Below are 23,742 nucleotides of genomic sequence, written 5' to 3' on the forward strand. Positions count from 1 at the left end.
AAATGTTGGGAAAATGAAACAAGTGTTGGTATAGTTTTTCTCCGCACTTACCTGGATTTTCATTTATTGACTTAACTATTACTTGCTGGATATCTGCTGGATGTGAAATATAAATTCAGGTGCTGTACAGAACTGTGAGAAAAGTAACATTGTCCTTGCTCTCATGGAACTTATGTAGGTTTTGCGGGGAGAATTTATGTTTTAATTTGGGAAATGGACACATTAAGATGAAGTATGTCATAGTGATCAGACAGATGGGAAGCTAGTGCAATGTGCTGAATGCAGGAAAGGGTCAGGGGTGGTGAGGGTCTAAAGATTGAAGTGGATTCAAATAGAGACAAAGTAGACAGGCATAGGTCAGCTGATGTGAAATGTTATAAATCTTCATAAAAGGTTTTAATTTCAAAAGTATGAGGATAACCTTATAGAAAGGATTAATCAGAATAGTAATTTTGTCTTTTTTTAAAGTTTATTATTATTATTTTTATTTTTATTTTGGGAGACAGAGAGAGAAAAAAAGGAAAGGGCAGAGAGAGGGAGAGAGAGAATCTCAAACAGGTTCCATGCTGTCAGCACAGAGCTTGACATGGGTCTTGAACCCACAAACTGTGAGATCATGACCTGAGCCGAAACCGATAGATGGTTAACCGCCTGAGCTACCCAGGCACCCCAACATTGTCTTAAAATCGAAACTGGTTGGCTAGTAAGCCAGTAATGGCCAGGCCACACAATGAACCAGATAGTGGGAGAGAAGTGAATGGTATTTCTATATACTGTGATTTATTGGTGAAGAATGAATGTCAAACTTTAAAGAATATCCTATTTTATTTTACCGTCGTTCTTAAAATCTATATTAAAGAAAAAAATGGAAACGTTTATACCACAAAGTATGATGACTACAAGAAGGGTTAGTATTTCATGGCAGTATGTAAATTATTTGGAGAATGTGCAAGACAGATTTGCTCTGATCCCAAAATTGTTTTACAAGAGCAGTACATGTTATGCTATCAATATGATTTTTAAAGACAAATTTATTTTCATTGATTGTCAGTCTTACCCTATTATGCTTTTCAATTCGATTCACAAAACAGATACGGCATAGTGAGTTTGTATAGTGAGCTGCCTGATTTCTATTATTCATGAACCTGTGGAAATTCAGGTCAAAGATTTTTATAGTTCAGCTCCCAAAACCTGTGTGTTGTGTGTCGTTATCAGCTTTGGCCAGCTCATGAGCAAGCTGACTTCAGGAATTCAGACCAGCACTCAGCAAGAATGTAAGACTTTACTCAGGTCACAGTTACCAACCACAAATAAACCATGTTCAGAAAAAAAGCCTTCAGAGCCTGAGAGGGAATGACAGGAGAAAGTGAAAAGCTTGTAGTAAGCAAATAATCAGGGAGGGAAGTTGTGCAGTGTTAGGAATGCATTGATGAGTGCCAGCTGCATGTTCAGCCCTAAGTCTCAGCCGTAAGGCAAAAAAAAAATTTTAAGTACATTTTATCAAAACAGGAGTAACTTGGCACTAGTCTGAAAGCAGTCTTAGAAGTTTCTTTAATGTCTTCTTGTATGCCTGGAACATACTTTTCCTGATCCCCGCTTTGAGGAAATGACAAATTCAGATCCTGACACACTCTGGTGTTTCTTCTTATGCTGGTAACTTTAAATTAGAGATTCACTTAAGGTTATGGATGTAAGTACTGTTGAAATGTTCTAGCTCAGCTTTTTACCTATACGGCTTCCATTTAATTAGATTTAAATAATTACACTTTAGAGATCTTTCCAGTGTGATGATAGATAGGAGAACATAGTTCTTTGATTGTTAAGACTTGTATTCATTTTACATCCAGTTTTACATATTTTTCTTCTCACAGTCTGTGCAAAAATATAGTTTTATTAATCATGTAATTAGAAGAAGACATGGGAGCCTAAAAATCATGTACTTCCCAATATTTTTGCCACTGAGGAACTCACATGATTTTCTCACATGCATCCTTTGGTTTTAAACATGTTAACTTATTAAAATGGTATTTACTAAAAGGATTATTCTTCATTTTCATTATAAGCATACATGCATATATATACATAAAATTACATGTATGTATGTATAGTAAACTACCAACCAGAGGCTTTTATAAACTTGAGATAATTAACATTATCCTGAGGAATTTATAATTTTAACCAAAAACAAATTTCACCTTTTATATGGTCCAATGCCTCTTTATATATGGTAAATATTATAATCCTCTGTCTATATTTTTAATTTGTCCAAGATTCATGTTTTCTGTGTTAATAAACTCCTAGAGATTAAAGAAACTAGTTCAACTATTAATTCTAAAAAGAAATAAAATTAAAAAAACCCAAAGCCCAAACTAATAAACAGAAAATCAAGGTGACATCGTTGCTATCTGGCATAGTTGGGACTTGAATCCAATGGCAGGCCTGACATTATTTCTAATGTAATATTTTACTTATAAACAGCAGCTGCAAAATTCTGGCTTCCATTGGTAGTTCATCGTGTGTGTGTGTGTGTGTGTGTGTGTGTGTGTCCAGATTCCTAATGTCAGGCTTGTTGTGACAATCCATGGGAAGCAGGTAGCACTGTATTCAACACATTTTATATGCTCAAAAAATTTAGAAGTAAGGATCATGATCTTTGGGAAGTTTTCTTTGAGCCTTCCCTGCATGTCCTAATTAGGCTCAGTGCTGATACCTTTCAGACAAGAACCTTACCCATTCCACTTCTATTGTGATACATATTGCCTTCATTATACTTATATATTTTTGCATCTGCCTGATCCCCTAGAGAGTATTCCCTGTTGACATGAAACCAACCCCTCATTTTAACAGTAATTAGTATAAAATAGACACACAATAATACTTGGGGATAATTACTGCAACAACTACCCTTCCCAAAGCAGTACATTCAGAATCTTTCAGAGGAACCCTTAGACATCGGATTTTTTTCCCCACAAGCTCAAAATATGATTTGATGAATAGCCAGGGTGGTGAAACTTTTATATGTAAACAGGTGTATCCATATTCGATGACGGTTAGCTTAGTGTCAATGGACACAAATTATTTTGACTAGAGATGGGCAATCAATTCAGTGATTAAAGGACTGTAATATTTTGTTTGGCAAGGCACCCTATGATGGCAGGGTTTAGAATGGATGGTGGAATAAATAGAAGAATAGATAAATATTAGCTAAAATATCAAACCAAATACAACTAAAGCGTAAATAAAATGTTAATTATTTATAGTAGTTTATAGAGTGTACTTAATTTTTAAGTTATTGTAGAAGTGTAACTGTTTAAAAGATAAAGTATAATATATGATGCCACAATACTGAGGAAACTGAAAATGAATTTTGCCCTTTTGATAACACAAGAAAAAATATAATAGTTTTTTTTTAACTCTCAAGCATATTACCTCAAGTGCAGAAACTTAAATTTTTAAAATATGAAAATGAAACTGCTTATGATTCAACTCCATATAATTAATATCTCTCAACAGATAAACAGATGGCTTGAAATTCCCTTGAAATGATGCATATATGTGTCACACTAGAAGAAATACATACGTGTGAGCACACACACATACACACACATAAAGGCTAGTAAGTTCACTTAACTTTAAAAAAGAATCAAATTTAGTTTCACTGTTGAGAGAGGTACAGAAAGATACCAGTGTTTATGTTTGCTACTTTTAGAGTATGGAGGATATTTTTACAATTATGTTTAGTTTAGTTATTTTTTTTGCTCTATGCTATGAATGATATTTTTAGTAACAAAACCCCCTTAGTTTTCATTATATTCTAGATAGAATATTATTCTATAAGAGGTAATATGTACTCAAGAAAACATACATGGACATCCAACAAAGATGGAAGCAACATAACAAATTTTCAACTCTTAATGTTTTGAAAAGTGGTAACAACCTAATTTCTTCATAAATGTCTTAATAAGAAGTTGAATATTGAGATCAACTTGGGATATTCCTATGAATTTTCCTGATGTAAAAGTTACATAGTAAATACATTTCTAAATAAAAAAATATAATTTAAGAAGTGTTTTAAAAAGCAATTTTGAGGGGGACCCTGGGTGGCTCAGTTGGTGAAGCATCTGACTCTTGATTGTAGCTAAGGTCTTAATCTCAGGGTTGTAGGGTCAAGCCCCGTGTTGGGCTCCATGCTGGGTATGAAGCCTACTTCAAAAAGAAGTAATTATTATATTTTAAGGCATTAGTAAATATGCTAATTTGGGGATTAAATTTATTATTTATTGAGATCTTGAATAATACCTTCTGTTTATTTTAGCAATTTTATTCTTTTTTTTAATTTTTTTTTGTAACGTTTATTTATTTTTGAGACAGAGAGAGACAGAGCATGAATGGGGGAGGGGCAGAGAGAGAGGGAGACACAGAATCCGAAACAGGCTCCAGGCTCTGAGCGGTCAGCCCAGAGCCCGACACGAGGCTCGAACTCACCCGCGAGATCGTGACCTGAGCTGAAGTCGGACGCTTAACCGACTGAGCCACTCAGGCGCCCCTTAGCAATTTTATTCTTAATGCAAGACTTACTTCACTTGTCATGGATCAAGAGCAAAAGTGCTGTGGTTAGCATATTCATAATTTCTTAACCACAAAAGGGCTAGACAATAAATTTTGAGATTACCTTTTATTTATTCATTTTTATTTTTTAAATAAATTTTTTAATGTTTATTTTTGAGAGAGAGAGAGAGACAGAGAGAGTCTCAGATGGAGCGTGAGTGGGGGAGGGACAGAGAGAGGGAGACACAGAATCAAAGCTGACTCCGGGCTCTGAGCTGTCAGCACAGAGCCCAATGCAGGGCTCGGACTCAAGAACTGTGAGATCATGACTTAAGCCGAAGTCAGACGCTTAAGCGACTGAGCCACCCAGGCATCTCAAGAGATTGCCTTTTAAATACCAATCTTGTATATAAGCAGTAATCAAATTTTATTTTATTTTTTATTTTTTATTGTTTTAAAATTTTTTTATGTTCATTTTTGAGAGAAAGAGACAGAGTGTGAGTGGGGAGGAACAGAGAGAGAGGGAGACATGGAATCTGAAGCAGGTTTCAGGCTCTGAGCTGTCAGCACAGAGCCCGACATGGGGTTTGATCTCAGGATCTGTGAGATCATGAGTTGGGCTGAAGTTGGACATCTAACTGATTGAGCCACCCAGGAACCCCTTATTTTATTTTTTAATGTCTATTTATTTTGAGAAAGAAGAGAGAACGTGAACAGGGAGGGGCAGAGAAAGAGAGAGAGAGAGAGAGATTGAATCCCAGGCAGAATCTGTGATGATAGCACAGAGCCCAATTCAGGGCTGTATCTCATGAACTGAGATCATGACCTGCACTGAAATCAAGAGTCAGATGCTTAAACGACCAAACCACCCAGACACCCCAACCAATCAAATTATATACAATAGTTTGACATATCTTATTCATTAAGAATAAAAGGTATACTCATATTTTCCAACTGAAGTTTAGAGCATTATCTTTGACTTTGTGATATTGAAAGAATGGGTTTACTTTTCTCTCTGTTTACAGTTTTAAATAAATTCATAGTTTACTATTTTAGTTTTTTTGTGTTTTGATGCTGAACTTGATGTAAGTGTATCAGTGAGTTGGTTCAAGTTACCCCAAATTATAAAATAAACTTGAGAGAACATAAAAACTTCAAGAAGGTGGGGATCTTATCTGTCATGTTCAGCCTTTGATCCCCAATACACAGAAGAGAGCACTGGATGAAATCAGGAGCTATTTGTGAAATATAAATTCTACAACAAAACATAATACACTTTATTGTCTTCTTGTCCTTTTTAATTTTATTTTCCTTCTTTTTCTCCTCTTTCCTCCTGCCCTCTTTCATTCTCTCTCCTTCTCTCTCTCACCACTCTTTTTTGTTATTTCAATTCTCAATGTAAGGTTAACTAACTCCTGAATTTTCATCGAAGCACTATCTATTCAAGGGTATGTTGCCAAAATGTGATTCTAGCCATAAAACCCTGAGTGCAGAAAATAATCGACATGCCCCAGAATACATTTCATCTTACATCTTAGCTCCTCATACCTCAGCAGAGAAATTGGCAAAGTGGTTATGATGTTAATTATCTCATTTTATTGACATCACCCTGAAATGAGTGTACCAATGTGCATTTGTTTCCATCAATTTTTTTTCCAAATTCTATTACATGTTTCCTTTATTGCTTAAATGCAGCATACAGGACTAGTAAAATACTTCTTGATTACTTGGTATAATCACTTCAAACACTAATTTCACTATTAATGATCTATTAAAACCACTCTCTGAGAATGTACTTAGTTATTAATAGAATAACTGGCATAGTGTTGTGGTTTCATAACCTGATCATAATGAGCAAAAGATTAGGGGTTGTCTCTGCCACCACCTTCCCAAATATCCAAGAGTCAAATTTCTTGTATGTAGAACAAAGATTTGTAGAGGACTCTCTGGTTCCTTTTTCAGATATTTGATGCTATGATATCTGTCCCAGTTCTGCATAACTTAAAATGACCATGTGCACGAAAGTATTACAAGTTTAACTTTGTTCATAGGTAAATACAATAAACACAAAGATCACTTATTTGTGTAAGGAGAACTTGGTGAATACACAAACAGTTGGATGTAAATCTTCCCTGTCTCCCTGCGTGAAAGTCTGGTTGGGGTGAATTTCTTTATTGTGTGATTGATTGTTCATAACTGTTTCATTCAAAATTATAGAAAATAATCCAATAGATTCTAACACCGCCATGTTTCTTTCATGTCTTTCTTTGCTTTTCTCTTTCTTCTTAAACAAAAGGAAACAAGTTTTCCTTTAATTGCCTTTTTTGGGGAATGTACTCTACCTTTTGTCAGAGAGAAATTATGTTGGCACTTAAAAATGTTAAGGTAGACTTGTATTTAAATTGATCGCAATAGGGGTCACGACTGTTGCAATAGGGGAGAGAGATTGAACTAAATTCCAAAGACAACAAAAGTAGGTGGAGACTTACAGTCATTGAACAGAATGAGGGAAGTCAGTGGATGGAAAATTACTAAGAGAAACTTGATTACATTTCAACTACAATGTGATTCTTGCTAAACTAACCCCACAAAATTCTTATAGAAGTAAGCCACATATATGGGCATTAAGGGTGGGTAATAAGGAACTTGACCAGATTTCAAAGATACTGAAATATCCAAGATAGAAAGATTTCCACTAAACTGGCTCAGGATTCTTTACTGAAGAGCGGAGCCGATCAGGGAAGGTCCTGAGGATAAACCCTAGTCCTTATAAAAAGGCTTATAGAGGGGCACCTGGTTGACTCGGTTAAACATCCGACTTTGGCTCAGGTCATGAACTCTCGGACTCTCTGCTGTCAGCCTCTTTGCTGTCAGAGTCTGCTTCTGATCCTCTGTTCCCCTCTTTCTCTGCCCCCCACCACTGCTTGTGCACACGTTCTCTCTCTCTCTCTCTCTCTCTCTCTCTCTCTCTCAGAAATAGAGAAAGACTGATATCATATGTGTTCACTCATCTGTGGAACTTGAGAAACTTAACAGAAGACCATGGGGGAAGAGAAGGGGAAAAAATAGTTTCAAATCGAGGGAGGCAAACCGTAAGAAACTCCTAAATACAGAGAACAAACTGAGGTTTGCTTGGGGGAGCTGGGGAGAGGGAGGAATGGGTGATGGGCATTGAGGAGGGCACTTGTTGAGATGAGCACTGGGTGTTGTAGGTAAGTGATGATGAACCATGGCAATCTACCCCTAAAACCAAGAGCACACTGTAGACACTGTATGTTAGCTAACTTGACAATAAATTACATATAAAACATAAAAATAAATAAATACATACATACATACATAAACATTTTTTTTTTTTTAAAGGGTTATAGAAACCTGACAAAAGTTTTGTCGAGGAGGGCATTTTTGCCACTTTCCTCGGTTCTCATTGTTACCTGAAGCTTTCTGAAGGGACACTGCTACTTTTTCATCCGGCGAATGACATATTTTATCGTGTCAGTATTCACGTTTCTCTGATTTTTTTCACTACTCTGCTGAGATAAAAAATGTGTTTTTCCCATAAAGTTATTTCTTTTCATTGAATTTTGTAGAATATTTTATTTTGGGCTTCACTAGGATTTGGGGGACATATAACGCCCTGAGAGATGTTTCCATTTCTTTATGGTTTATGGATGCCGTATTCCTCTCTCCTCCTCCTTCCGCCTGCTGTTTTCTTAACTGCCAAAGTTTATTTGTTCGGCACAATACTTGAAGTCTTTCAGGATGTGAAAGGCCTACTCTTTAAAAAGGCCAATTCTCTGAAAATTACTCCTTTTGATTATCAACATGAAATGTGGCTGTTTGTTTTTAGCCTGAAGCTTTCTCATGTTGCCTGTGCCAGAATCATATCTTCCTTCAAACAGTGACCCAACACCAATTTTCGGTTTTATTAACGTGCCAATCTTGTGCTAGTGCATATTGCTGCACTGGTAGTGTTTTGAGTCTACAAAGCATGTAATGTATGGGAATTTTCTTTATGTTTTATTGTAGATGGAAGTTATCAATATTTTCTTGCCTCACACCACAAATACATTTTTTAATGTGCCTTTCAGGATAGCATGTATTGCCTGTAGCATGTTTGCATTCAACATCAGTGATTCCAAATTAAATTCCTACTGAGATCATCAGGCAGACAATTAGTAGCAATTGCTTGCTTTTGGAGAAAATCAAATCTTGCCCTAAGTTTATGGTCAAATTATAATAATATAATACATATTTATACAGATGCCGCATCATGGACAGAGTAGACTGTGAGTCAGCCGTCTATTAATAGTTCCATTAGCATGTATGATTTTCATATTGGGCTATACTTATATGCAAGTAAATTATCCATAAACCTTTCCTTAGAATATTATAATGTTAAAGAGATTATATTTCATATTTATGAAGAGTAATAAAATGTTTTACAGATAGAGCTGTATATCTATAGAACCTTAGCTTTTCACTCTGAACATCAGGAAGTTTGGCTTCTCTCACAGTTGTACCCCTAATTAGTTATACGTTCCTAGATTTTTCACTTCGTCTTTCCACGCCTCGAAAAAGGTCTTTTTTTTTTCTTTTTTTTTTCTTTTTTTCTTTTCTCCTTGAAAATACCTTCCGTTCAATTTAACTAAGCTGTTGAATTGAAAATTAGTTGGCTGATTAATTTCAAGTAAACTTGATGTACGGTTTTTGAGAACTGAGTAAGCACCTTACACTGTGTAAGCTATCAGGTATATAATTGTGAGCAAGACATATCTTAACTTTTATGAGTCAGAGCATTTAGTGAAAATACAATGACATGGATCCGGCCAATGCCTGTGACCATGCTGAGGGAAAACATAGAGTCTGTGGGAGCACCAAGTACAGAAGCCCACCCCCAACTGAAGGTTGTGGACAGGCTGCGTAGAGGAAGTGTGGGGTCAGTTTTGAAGACAGTCAGATGGGAAGGACGGGCACCCTGCAAGCTGAGGATAACCATAGGTAGAGGTGTCTGTGTGATATTTAAGCACACCTAAGGGCCAAGATGTGTTACTACTTTAGACAATTCTCTTTTGAGGGACATTAAGTTGTTTTGAGTTTTTGTTAAGATAATAATGCATTAAAAGTCCTTTATATAAACTTTGGATATTTCTATTTATTTTCTCTGGAGAGAAACATAAGACCAGATTGCAGAATCAAAATTATAAAGGTTTTTAAGGCTCTTTATCTTCCTGAAGGGTTGTTCAAATTGTATTTACCTCAATAACATATGATAGAGTCCACATCACCAACACGTTGCTAGCACTGAATAATATAATTTTGTTCCTGGGTTGAATGGATATCTAATGAATGGCCTCTGGTTAAAATATTATTATTATAATATAATATAATATAATATAATATAATATGTAATTAATATATATAATTAATATATATAATTATATATTATAATTACATATATAATTATAATATGTATAATATATAATTAATATATAATATAATATATAATTAATATATAATATATAATTAATATAATATTATTATTATATTATTATGATAATATTCAAATCTGTGAGATTGGCGTTAAAAACATACACTAAAACAAATAAAGGACAAGGATTTTAAAATTACTTGTGCATTTGTACTATAAATTATAATTCTTATATATCAGATATATAATCTATTGATATAACAAAATTGGTGTAGCTCATTTTTAAGTAATTACAGGTAGTAAAACAAAACAAACCTGAAATCGATAGTTTGTGAAATGATACTAAGTTCTAAATAATTAATAACAATAACAATCAACATTTTCTACCAGCAACATTTTAGCTACCACTTAATTTAGGATTATGATATTTAGTAAAAAATTTAAAAATGAATTCTCTCAAATAATTATACAGTCAAGATACTGAAACTTGAAGAGGTTATGATTGGCATGGGGCAAGGCTAAAAACCACGCTTGTGTGTCTTCACAATTAGGTTATTTTGATAAAACAATATAATAATATTGTCTATTTTCTCTTAACTGTTTTTACAGAGGTCTGATTGTAGGGGCCTCAGTTTTGACAGACCCTCAGAGGCACTGATTAATTTTCAAATCAACTTTGTCAATTAAATTAAATCATCTATGGTTTAATTAAAACTGGAAATTATTTTTCAGAAAAAAAAGTCTCTTAATTGTGATATTGACATTTCAATTTAGATTTTATATATGCTTCAAAATATCTTATAAAAGAAATTATATGAATAAGACAAGATTTAAAAATGACACATGACCACTGATTCCATTATCCTAAACTCTCACTTTATAATGAAGTTTGTTGTAGAAACAGATTTCATATACGTACATAGCTATTAATTAACTGGATAGATAATTTTTTCTCAGATTATTAAAAGCAAATTTTGTACACTAATGTTTCATGTTTTAATAATTGACAAACTTTGAATATTTTTATATTAATTTTAAAATTATTTGATGAAAGAGCAAACAACATATTTTCATGAGTTCTGCTGTCACACACTAAATATATGAAATTAGAATTGATGTGGCTTTTTTTTGTGTAGTTGAGTAATAATTACTGTTGTTAACACTAATTGATTATTTACCTAAAAGAAAAGGTCTATAAATGTTACGTTATTTTGCTTTACAGATGCTCCCAAGTTTATATCAAACCAAACAATTTATTACTCTTGGGAAGGAAACCCGATCAATATAAGCTGTGATGTGAAATCTAATCCACCAGCATCAGTCCTTTGGAGAAGAGAGAAATTAGTCTTGCCAGCTAAAAACACCACTAATTTAAAGACATATAGTGCAGGGAGAAAGATGATATTAGAGGTAAGTCTTTATGTACATGTGAATAAGTTGTATTATTTTAGCAGTTAACTACTATGTTATATTTTTAAATACTTTGATATAAATACACTTATATATTTCATATAATACATATACACATACAAATCTTATTGTATATTTTTCATGTGCTTTTACTTAAAAAGGAAATTTTATGCATTTGGATCATGGCCCATTAATGATTAATTTCTCATAATTTACTTATGTAGGATTATGAGTGTATAACAAAAGCCATTATTTTTCATGAAGTAATATTTGGAAAAAGTCAGTTATATCAGGAAAAAATAGAGTGAGGGAATGAGTAATTCATCAGTTATTGAGGGCCAAAAGTTCAGTTTCAATGTTGATTGTAGCCATTGTTTTTGAGGTTATGCTTTGTTTCTAGGACTGGCATATGTTACTTCTTGCTGTTACATACTTACAAGTTTCTAAATAAACCAGATTTGCTTGTTCACTGCCTCCTTTCATTTTCTTTTGTATATGTATTTTACATGTATACATATTTTATTTTGTTAAGTTTATTTATTGAGAGAGAGAGAGAGAGCAGGGGTAGGGGTAGAGGGAGAGGGAGAGAGAATCCTAAGCAGGCTCTGCACTGTCAGCACAGAGCCCAAGGCGGGACTCAAACTTACGAACCGTGAGATCATGACCTGAGCCAAAATAGAGAGTTGGACGCTTAACCAACTGAGCCACAGAGGCGCCTTTCATTTTAAATTAAGATTGTATATCATTGTTTTTATACTGCCTAGTGCCTGGGCTTTAAATTCTGTTTGAGTACACTACGTCTTATTTAGTAATTGCTGATTATGTGTCTGTATCAATTCCCAAAGTTTGTGTTTCTATGATAATCAGGGACCCTTCCAGTTTATCATTCTTTCAATATAATTAGGAATCTTCCCCACCAGCCTTATTTAGCTGAAAGGACACTATATTTTTTCCCTGTAGTTCAGTTTACATAAATTTTAAAGACGCATGGTTTAAAATAACATCTGATATCCAGACTGAATGAACTTCAGGGTGCTCTCATTGGTGCCTTGTTAAGTCGTCTACCTGGTAACTGGACTTAGTGAAATGTTTGGTTGATAGAAGGATTTAACCATTACTTCCCCAATTATTTGGATAGCTGACTAATAAGCTACTCTGTCTAAATCCATTTCGGTTTAAATTGGTTCCTTTGTAACTTTATTAGAAGAACTAGCTATTGGTGAATTGACACAGAGGTCAAGTTCACAAAGACATTTGGGTAGATTTAACCTAAAATGTAGGTATTTAACCATAGTTAAAAACCAAGGTTAGATTTAATCTTAGTTTGGGGTACTGTGTTACTGTGTTTGGGCTGCTATAATGAATACCAGATTGGGTAGTTTCAACAAAGAAACCCTTCCCCACATCCACATTTCTGTAGGCTAGAAGTCCAGGAACAAGGTGCCAGGTTGTTTGTTTGTTTGTTTGTTTATGAAATCCCTGTCCTTGTTTGCAGATGTTCCCTCTAACCATTTACTAACATAGACTTTCCTATGTGCACATAAAGAGAGAGCTCTGGTTTCTTGTCTTTTTATAAGGACATTAAGACCCATTTTTATGACCTCATTTAACTTCAGTTATCTCTTTAAAGACCCTATCTCCAAATAACATTAGAGGTTAGGGTTTCAACATATGAATTCCATGGGGCAAGAGAATTCAACCGTAACAGGTAGATTTAAGTTCATGTTTATTTATTTTTTTTTAAATTATTTTTTCAACGTTTTTATTTATTTTTGGGACAGAGAGAGACAGAGCATGAACGGGGGAGGGGCAGAGAGAGAGGGAGACACAGAATCGGAAACAGGCTCCAGGCTCTGAGCCATCAGCCCAGAGCCTGATGCGGGGCTCGAACTCACGGACCGCGAGATTGTGACCTGGCTGAAGTCGGACGCTTAACCGACTGCGCCACCCAGGCGCCCCTTAAGTTCATGTTTAAATGACAGACTAATCTGCAATTTCTGCTTTACATCATTTTACCAGTTTTCAGTTTCTGGGATAGCTCATAATTCTCCATAGTCAATTTCAAACAACATGTAATAAATCCAACATTTAAATATATTAATCATTTTATATTTAAATATTTTGTTCATATAAAGCTCTCATGTTATTTAATCTTCTGCCCAAATGGCATTTCCTCCATCCCAAAGTAAAAACTAAGCAATTTTTGTTTATACACAGCCGCACGGTTTGTTGGTTAAAGCATTGACCTTGAATATACACTTTTTATGTGCATACTATTTTCAAAAATTGAATTAAAATCATGAATAAATAACTAATGTATAACTAATACAATAGGAAGACAAAATAAAACAAAATAACAATAACTATAAAAAAGAAAAAGCAATGATAAGCATTACTAATCTTGAATCAATAACATATATAGTTGGTTATGATACTACATTTTTATTTTTTTGGTAATTATTATAATAGTCATATAATTGCTAATTCTTAACATGTAATACAATATAGAAAAATAGAGTTTGCAATTGATAACAAGTTGGTCAATAATAGATTTCTTGAATTGATTTTAAAGTTTTTTCCTTTCACATTGAGTAAATATGTATTTTCAATCTTTTAAATTTATGAATTTTAAGATGTAATAAAATATTATATAAATCCTTTGGATTGCTGCCAATAAATTCATCTCTATAGCCCATCCATTTTTTTTTTTCCCTGAGTGCTTCCTGAGGTAATTGGACATATTTTTAATATATGGGCAAAAATTGATGTAGAAACTTTCTAATGGATTGATTGGAATAATATTATTTTATTGTTCTCTGTTGTTTCTTAAGTAAAGTGCTAACTATTAAATATGTGATTTTTTCTCACAATGGAACACAAGAGAAATGAAACCAAGTTTTTGAAGGTTTAGGAAAAAGATGATTGAATTCCCTTATCAACAATGTATTCCCAGCCCTTATTGATGTTCAAAACTATATGTTGAGGGGCGCCTGGGTGGCGCAGTCGGTTAAGCGTCCGACTTCAGCCAGGTCACGATCTCGCGGTCCGGGAGTTCGAGCCCCGCGTCGGGCTCTGGGCTGATGGCTCAAGCCTGGAGCCTGTTTCCGATTCTGTGTCTCCCTCTCTCTCTACCCCTCCCCCGTTCATGCTCTGTCTCTCTCTGTCCCAAAAATAAATAAACGTTGGAAAAAAAAAATTAAAAAAAAAAAAAAACTATATATTGTTCTATTATGTACTATGAAAGCCCAACATCTTAAGTTAACTTGAATTATTTTAATTGCATATTTAAATATGAAAAAGTGGTTCCATATGTAAGATGTTCCTAGTTCTTCTTGGATAAATAGCAGCAATAACTGGTATATTTTAAATTTAAATATTTTTAAGTTAGTGCTTTATAATATACCTATTTGTACATTATTTTATTTTTTTTTGATAAGATTACTTCTCATTTCATTGTGTTCAGATTGGGCGTCAAGCCACTCTCGGACATTGTTTTCATATTGCTTTCCTAGAACACATCAACTATCCTGCTGGGCTCATGATTTGGTCAGGTTATATCTAGATCTGTGCTTTTCTTTTAAATAATCTATTCTATTAGGGGCGTTTTCTGTATTTGTTCATCATACAACATTATAAAGAAATTATTTCAGACAAAATTATGAAACTTCTATCTTGGGATAGGCAAACTCCCAGGAACAGAAAACAAACAAACAAGTGAAAAAACCTTGAATTGAGCCTTTTAAAAGTCGTTCCGATTAAACTGGTTATATTTAAATTACCTTTTTAATATGGAGGAGCTGCATGATAGTTCTCCTACTTTGTCATGGCCATTCTGTCTCTGCATTGTGTCAGTTCAGTGCACATTCTTTCCTGTGGACTATATAAATAACTCTCAAATGCTTGTAAAATGAAGAATTTTTTTGTTGGCAGATTTCTTTCTCACTAGTAAAATTGTTTTAAAGTTAAATTAGCCTAGTTTATTAAAAACTGAATGTAAGAAAAATGAATATTTTAATCACTCAAAAGTACTTACATAAGAACTGTTAAAGCTTCTAATCCTTAACTTATGATCTACTCCTAGATAGACAGCTAACCAGAGAATGAATAACACAGATTTTTTTTTGTACTCTTTCAGAATTACCATCTTCAATGGACCTCAAAATTGCACTTTTAGTTAATGGCCTCCCATTACCACAAAATCATTTTCCCCTTTTTGGGATAGAGTTGAAATTAACAGCAACTCTTGTTGTAAGCATATGCTCCCTTAATAATAGTTACTGGGATTGAAAATTGTATCTAATACTACCATCAAATCTCTTTTCTGAATTGATACTTCAGAATTTCGGTACATTAGAATTACAGGGTTGGTCCCAACGTTCAGCAATAGAATTCTGGAAGGTTAACTTAATTATGGATTTCGAATGTGTAAGGATTGAGGTCAGCTATTTTGCACCTAAACTGAAAGAGAATGATAAGAATTGAACATAAATGGAGGCGAGATACTGTTATTAGTTATCAAGATAATATGTCTGTCTACAGGGATTACTACACAAGGGCAACATTTTTCTTGCAAAGTACCTTCCTGGAAAGATTATTATTTTTTTTTAGAATGAGTCCTCATCCTTCATTAATATTTCATATTCAATAAAATCATGAGAGGGAAAGAAAACTGATGTATTTCCAACCTTTTTTGAACTTTAAGTCTGCCTGACTTGAGGCTAAAACAGAAAACAAAGAGTTAATTAATGCTTTGGGAACAATTTTCTGTTTTCAAGTTCATGTCTGCAGTGATTGCAGAATGTATTTTTTTCAAAATGTGTACTACTTTCTGATCTTTACATACATTAATATCTAGTGATTTTTTCTATTCAGTAGATGTAGCATTTATCTACTTAATAAATTAATAGCTAAACTGTATTTCACCTAGTCCCATGGAAACACAGGTCTATGGATTACATCTTAAAAGGGTGTGATACTTACTTGATACAGAAAAAAAAAAGAATATGGCAAGGAGTTGTAAATAATAGAACAGTTGTGAAGATGGTAGGCATAATAGAGTTTATTTTAAAACTGTTGTGATATTGTTTTAAAATTGTTCAACATTTATTATTATGATTATTTTAGATTGCACCTACATCTGACAATGACTTTGGACGATATAATTGCACAGCCACTAACCGTATAGGAACAAGATTTCAAGAATATATTCTTGCTTTGGCTGGTAAGTATAGCACAATAATTTCTGAGATCTCATAAAATATTTCTGTAATCAAATAGCTTTACATTTTAATAAGTAATGATACAGGTTATTATTAGGAGGAATGAACCAATACTTAAAAATTTAGAACAGTTGCATCTGAGGGAAGATAGTGAGGACTTAGAACATATTTACTAATCAAGATTGATTTTAAACCTTGATTCGGATCCCCCAACTTTATGAGCGAACTGTCTATGAAAAAAAAAAGGAGAAAATGTCTTAGGAAAGCAAATAATAGGGGCGCCTGGGTGGCTCAGTCAGTTAAGCGTCTGACTTCGGCTCAGGTCACGATCTCACAGTTTGTGAGTTCAGGCCCCTCATCGGGTTCTGCGCTGACAGCTCAGAGCCTGAAGCCTGCTTCAGATTCTGTGTCTCCTTCTCTCTCTCTATCCCTCCCCTGCTTGTGTTCTCTCTCTCTCAAAAATAAATAAATAAACATTAAAAAAAGAAAGCAAATTATATTTTATGTAAAGTTAGAACCCTATCAAAAAAAACTAAAAATAAAAGACATCTTGATAGAAAACAAACTAAAATTAATCTGTTTTAAAATCTTAAAGTTGAAACTGCAAATAGTCAGCTTATTTTTAAGGCAAATAGAAAATTTAGGATTATATAACTGCCATTGAAAACTGTTGCATTTTTTGTTTGAAAACATTCTAGTTATCCCCAGAGCTTAAAGATATAGAACTAATGGCATGTAGAATACAATTCATTTTAACTAGAAATCTAGTTATGTTTTTAGTTATATAAATAACAGTTATATATAAAATATACATACATATTTATAGAATTTGCCGTTATGTTTTACAAGACTGGAAGTCAGAAGATATACATTGTAGTATATTTTTTATAGCTCCTATGATACAAAAACTTGATTTATTGCATTTTAAGAGTAGGTAGAGAAATATCAAAAAATTATCGTAGTATTATGTTTTAATAGAATACCTACCTTCTATGAAAATATTTTAAACTGTTTTCTAAGTAGAGTTCCAGTATATAACTATAATTTTATATTAAATTAAGAAAGGTATTTATTTCCACTGATATGATATGATACTGATATATATCATACTGATATGATCATATGATATAAATATACTCCTGAAGTAATGTTATTAGTTGCAAAGACCAACGGGAAATTTAAAAGTTTACAAAACCTGGAGAGCCTGGGTGGCTCAGTCGGTTAAGCCTCTGACTTTGGCTCAGGTCATGATCTCATGGTTTGTGAGTTCGAGCCCCATGTTGGGCTCTGTGCTGACCACTTGGAGCCTGGAGTCTGCTTCAGATCTGTGTCTCCCTCTCTCTCTGCCCCTCCCCCGCTCATTCTCTCTCTCTCTCTCTCTCTCAAAAATAAATAAATATTTAAAAAAAGAAAATAAAAGTTTACAAAACTAATCAATACTCAAATTATTATGTAACTGGAACCCGTTACTCTCCAAGTCAAGTTTTGTTACACTAAGGGAAAAGGACGAGAAGGGATTGTATGAAAGGTTCTCGGGGAAGGAAGGAGGAAGAAAAATATTGACATGAAAGAGAACTTAGACAGGAAGGGAAGGAAGGAGGAAGGGATAAAGAAAGGAAAGAAATAAATGAATATTTATTATCTACCACGACGTTATTAGAAAATTAATCTCAATGAAAATCATGGGAAGTAGACTATCCACATTTAGGCATATGAATAAACCATTAACAAGCAATTAAATTCTAGGAAAATGAAATGTGCTAAGTCATATCAAAATTCACTGATACTAAATTGATACTAAATTAGCCTCAGGAACCTAGATGAATTTCCTTGTAATTAATATGAACTTTTTATAAATAATAACTATGTATGTGACAAATATATATATATAGAATTATAATAATATTGATGCACTATTTTACGTGTTCTTTTTTACAGATCATATAAGTTTGTATCTATTAGGTAAACTTTGCTAATGACCAGATTTTCTTAAATTTTTAAGTGCTTATAATTCTAGAAAAAATATGAAAAATAGAACATTATATTCATAATGAATAGACATTATTAAATTCTCAGGAAACATTTAATATCTCACATTTACTCATATTTCACATTTCATACTGTAAAATTTTTCATTGAAAAATGAAAATATATTTGATACTTATCCTTCTGACATGGGGTCTGGATGTGTCTGATACCTATACTCATAATGAAAATATTAACTTACTGAGTTTCCCTCAGCTTCAAAAATAGAAAATGTTCACCTCAGATAAGAACTAAAATGTTATTGGAACTATTTATTGAATAGCACAATTTTCTTAATATTTATTTTTGTGATAAATGCATACCTAAAATTTGTTTCAGAAAGAGGTAGATTCACCTGAAATTGTAATGGAGATATAAAAATGAATTAGACCCTGAGCCTTACATGAGAAACCTACATTTAAATATCAACATTTATAAACATTATTCCTTTGATGGGACCTCTTTATTTAATGCTTACAAAATGTAGTCTTTCCTGAAGAATTTGAACAATGAAAATGCAATGTGATTTTAAATAAAATATAAGAGAAATGTTATATAAAAAGTTAAATATTTCAAAACGGGTGTAAATATCACAGCTCAAAATTTCATTGGCCTGTCTGACCTAGTAAAAGTACAGATAATTTATTATATGGTATTTTATACTATAGCAGATTATTTAGATTCAAAGGGGCAATAAAATAAAGCAGCTAAAATTGTATATGAAATTATGTGCTACATATTCAGTGATAAATACAGGAAAAAGCTATCCTTTTAACTTCTTTTGTTTCAAAAATCATTTTTTCCTTTTTCTTTTCCTTCCTTCTTATCTTCCTTTTTTGCCTTTCTTTATAATTAAGTCCTACATCAAAGTAAGGTAGACATCTGTATGTGGGTGGGGGCACAACAGCCTGGAATAGGGTGTCATACCCTCAGCAGTGTTAATAGACTAAAGGGGGCCTCAGTGGTCTAGTGTGGGATGTTGGAGTCTAGGCAGGTGAGAAGGATTTCCATGTGCCAAGACAGATACAGCAACCCAGAGAGGAGTATTGGAACCTAATCAGTGTTAAGGAGGGATCCAACCAAGTAAAAGGGTGGGGACAGTGATTCATGACTCATTTCTACAAGTGTATGGAGTAACATCAGTATATATAAAGTATAATGCAGTATGAAGTAATCATCTCACCATTAAAGTTGCAGATAAAGGACAAAAACTGGAATAACCCTGGGATAATAGTTGGGCATTGGCGTTACCAGTGTGAAGTGGTTTTAACGTATGTTGATAAAGATAGAAAGGAGAAAAGAAGTAAAGATGTATGTGTGTGTGTGTGTGTGTGTGTGTGTGTGTGTGTGTGTGTATTCAGCCATTTCTACAAGGAACTTCTTTTTGTCAGGAATCTTACTTAGAAAACAATTTCTGATCTATCTATCCACCAAGAGGACTTGGGACGTGTAACACCTCAGTAGCAAAGAGCATATTAGCCTGGTACCCACTTCTTGGTTTTATTTGTTTCTAAAGTTTATTTATTTATTTTGAGAGAGAGAGAGAGGGAGGGAGAGAGAGAGTATGCAACTAGCAGAGGAGGGGCAGAGAGATAGGGAGAGAGAATCCCAAGCAGGCTCCCCATCACCAGCATAGAGCCCAATGTGGGGCTAGAACTCATGAACATGAGATCATGACCTGAACTGAAGTCAAGAGTCGGAGGCTTAACCAACTGAGCCACCCAGGCTCCCCTACTTCTTGGTTTCTAAATACCATTCTTCAGTAAAAGTAACCAAGGTTTCTTGTAAAATTGCTGATTCTAACAGTGGAACCAAGTACAAAATAAGCCTGGAAAAATGTGTTGTGCCAGGAGGAAAAGAAATTAATAAAAAAAAGTAGAGAGAGAGAGACATGTCAAAAACATCCATCAACCAATTTTAACAAATATCATAATACAAATGAATTCAGCTGAGGGGCATCAATGGTTGCTAATGCGAGTACAACGAGAAAAAATTTAGTTAGATGACAAAAAAATAAATGGAAATGTTTTTAAAGTGTCTACTCCTCGGGGTGCCTGGGTGGCTCAGTCGGTTGAGCGTCCGACTTCAGCTCAGGTCACGATCTCGCGGTCCGTGAGTTCGAGCCCTGCATCAGGCTCTGGGCTGATGGCTCAGAGCCTGGAGACTGCTTATGATTCTGTGTCTCCCTCTCTCTCTGCCCCTCCCCCGTTCATGCTCTGTCTCTCTCTGTCTCAAAAATAAATAAATGTTAAAAAAAAATTTAAGTGTCTACTCCTCAAATTATTTTTAAATACAATGGAAAAATAATAACATCACGGTTGATAAACCTACCAGATCCCACTTTAATTAAGTGATCAAAATTAACATCACCAGTAATGAGAAAATTAAACTTGGGTGCTACCTGAAATAGGTAATGAGAAGAACATATAATAACAATTGTAATATTCCTGCCAAACGTGCATAATCAGGATCTAGTATGGGGAAATGTAAGACAAGTCCAAATTGAGGTACCATCTACAAAATAACCAGCCTTCAAAGTATCAAAGCCATGCAAACAAAGGACTGATTGAGGAAACTTTCTAGATTAAAGGACAGTAAAGATAAATAACAAATAAATGCCATGCCTGCATCTTTTGTTACAAAGGACATTACTAGGGGAGCGCCTGGGTGGCTCAGTTGGTTAAGCATCTGACTTGGGCCCAGGTTGTGATCTCGCAGTTTGTGACTTTGAGCCCCACATAGGCCTCTATGCTTACAAGTCAGAGCCTGGAGCCTGCTTCAGATTCTATGTCTCCCTCTCTCTCTGCTCACAGGTTATGTTCACAAGATATCTTATGTGTATTTATTGGCCTTAGTTTCCTTCCTTTTTATTCTTTTTTCTTTGAACATAATTTCATACTCATAGGAAATTTGTGAGAATAGTTCATAGAACTTATATTTTTTTATCTGAGCCATTTATCGGGGGCCAACTTCAGCATGTATTTACTGTATGTAACAAAACATTCTCCTACAAAAGCTCTATGAAACAATTAAATTACTGTCTAATCCAAAACTAAAATATGATCCTACCTGTCATCCTAGTAATGTCCTTCATGTTTTTTTAATGTTTATTTAGTTTTGAAGGTGAGAGAGACAGAGTGTGAGCAGGGGAGGGGCAGAGAGAGAGGGAGACATAGAATCCGAAGCAGGCTCCAGGCTCGGAGCTGTCAGCACAGAGCCCAACGCAGGGCTTGAACTCAAATCGTACACGTAACTGACTGAGCCACCCAGGTGCCCTAGACATCTTTTTTTCTAAAATCTCTTAGTAAGTATGATGATAGTTCTTTTCTTAACAGTGGAGGTATAATCTTTGATTAAGTAGGATATGGAAGTGTGTGGTATAACAGGGTATGGACATTGGCATACAGACACCACATATGTTCATGAGCTGGATATTTCACTCCATGCCTCCCTCTTCATTTGCCTTTATTTCTTCTGGGAGAGAACAGTTTGATAAAGTTGTAGCGAGAAGAAAAATAGGAGTGATTATTTACATTGAATCGTGAGTAGTCATCAACATAATTCTCACACTAGCTCAAAGAAATACATGAGATATTATTTATACTTATTTTAAGGAAGCATGATACACTTAAAAATTAGAAAACAATATGTAAACACGTAATTTATTATATCTATTATGATGATTTAAATAATAAGTAGGATAAAATATTGGCTAGATCAAAGGTGTCCTATGAGGGTCAGTAGGAAGGCAACATCCTTTTTCTTCTGCTACTATTTCCTACATGTGATCTTAATTGGCCAAGTCCTAGTAGTAACTGCCAGTTTTCTTCTCATTCTCCCAAATAACATGAAGGAACTTGTATCCATTTTTAAAATGATTTTTCTAAGATAAAACATATTTACCTGTGCTTGGATTAAAGCAGAAAAGCCCCGAACAGGTCTTTCTGTTAAGCCCTGGTTTCATGTTTGTGAGCAAGGAATGATTCAGTTCTCTTTGGTTTGTTTCCTATCTTTATAAAACTGTAATTATAAACCAGCCCATATATGTCTTATAATCAGTTTTGTTATATTAACTTTTTACCAAAATACCAGGGACAAACACAATTAGATGAAGAGCAAGACATACATACATATATATATATATATATATATATATATATATATGAAAATTGGCATACAGATACCACTTATGTTCATGAGCTGGCTATTTCACCTCCATGCCTCTCACTTCATTTGCTTTTATTTATTCTGGGAGAGAAGAATATATATATACATATATATATATACATATGTATACATATATATATACATATGTATACATATGTATATATATATATATATTTTAAGACTTTGTCATGAATTTTTTTCAAGTGTACTTCTTAGGTGATAATCCTTCTTTGTAGAAAACATAATTTCATTTTTGATTTAGATTCCTATCTTGGGGCAAAAAAATGTAAAGCACATTTAAGGCAAATCAAATTACAATCATATTGTTAACAATTATCATTCCTTCCTTATAATTTTCTACTTCCAGTAAATCATGTTCTGACAAGGCAGTCTACATACTCCTATGTATATAGTATATTTTAAAGTTTTCCTCAAGACATTTAATCTAACTTTTAAACTTTATCAAATGATTCATAATCTTAACTTTCCTAATTCATTTGATGTTTGTTGTATTTCACTTAACTGTAAACTTTTCATATTAAATCTTAATATGATGAGCTCACAGTGGCTTCATTAATTGATATGATTTTCTGGTAAAGTCACCTTCTCCTGGGGACTTTGAGGAGATGGAATCTGCTGTAAGCTGTCAGGCAACACATCCCACATTGGCGAATGGGTGCTTCTGTCCTGAAGGGGGTTTCAATGCTCCCCAGAAGCCATTCCAAGCTCCACTTGATTAGACGTATGTGAAAACTAAGTGAGAAAATGAATTCAAAACACCAGCACAGGTCATGTACTCAGTAAATACTAGCTAGCTACTATTATGGCCAAGCTGTCGTTCATATTGATAATTCATCTTTGGGTAAAAGTCAGTTTGTTAAATGCCTCTTTAGATAGAATACTTAGATCTAGGAAAAAATACTTAGATATAGACCTTGTAGA

General features: G+C 33.9%; 1 protein-coding gene across 2 annotated transcripts in view; it reads left to right on the top strand.

The window, feature by feature from the left end:
* NCAM2 (neural cell adhesion molecule 2) overlaps positions 1–23,742 on the top strand; it is a 526,095-nt gene that overhangs the window by 400,389 nt on the left and 101,964 nt on the right. For both annotated transcript variants that reach the window (XM_086675772.1, XM_086675773.1), the window contains exons 10-11: positions 11,202–11,389; positions 16,514–16,610. In XM_086675772.1, the coding sequence (XP_086531898.1) occupies positions 11,202–11,389; positions 16,514–16,610 (285 nt within the window). The remainder of the gene's footprint in view (positions 1–11,201; positions 11,390–16,513; positions 16,611–23,742) is intronic.

The sequence above is a fragment of the Puma concolor genome, chromosome C2 (assembly GCF_028749965.1).
Source record: "Puma concolor isolate L17-30 chromosome C2, mPumCon1.1.hap2, whole genome shotgun sequence".
Classification (NCBI taxonomy): Eukaryota; Metazoa; Chordata; class Mammalia; order Carnivora; family Felidae; genus Puma; species Puma concolor.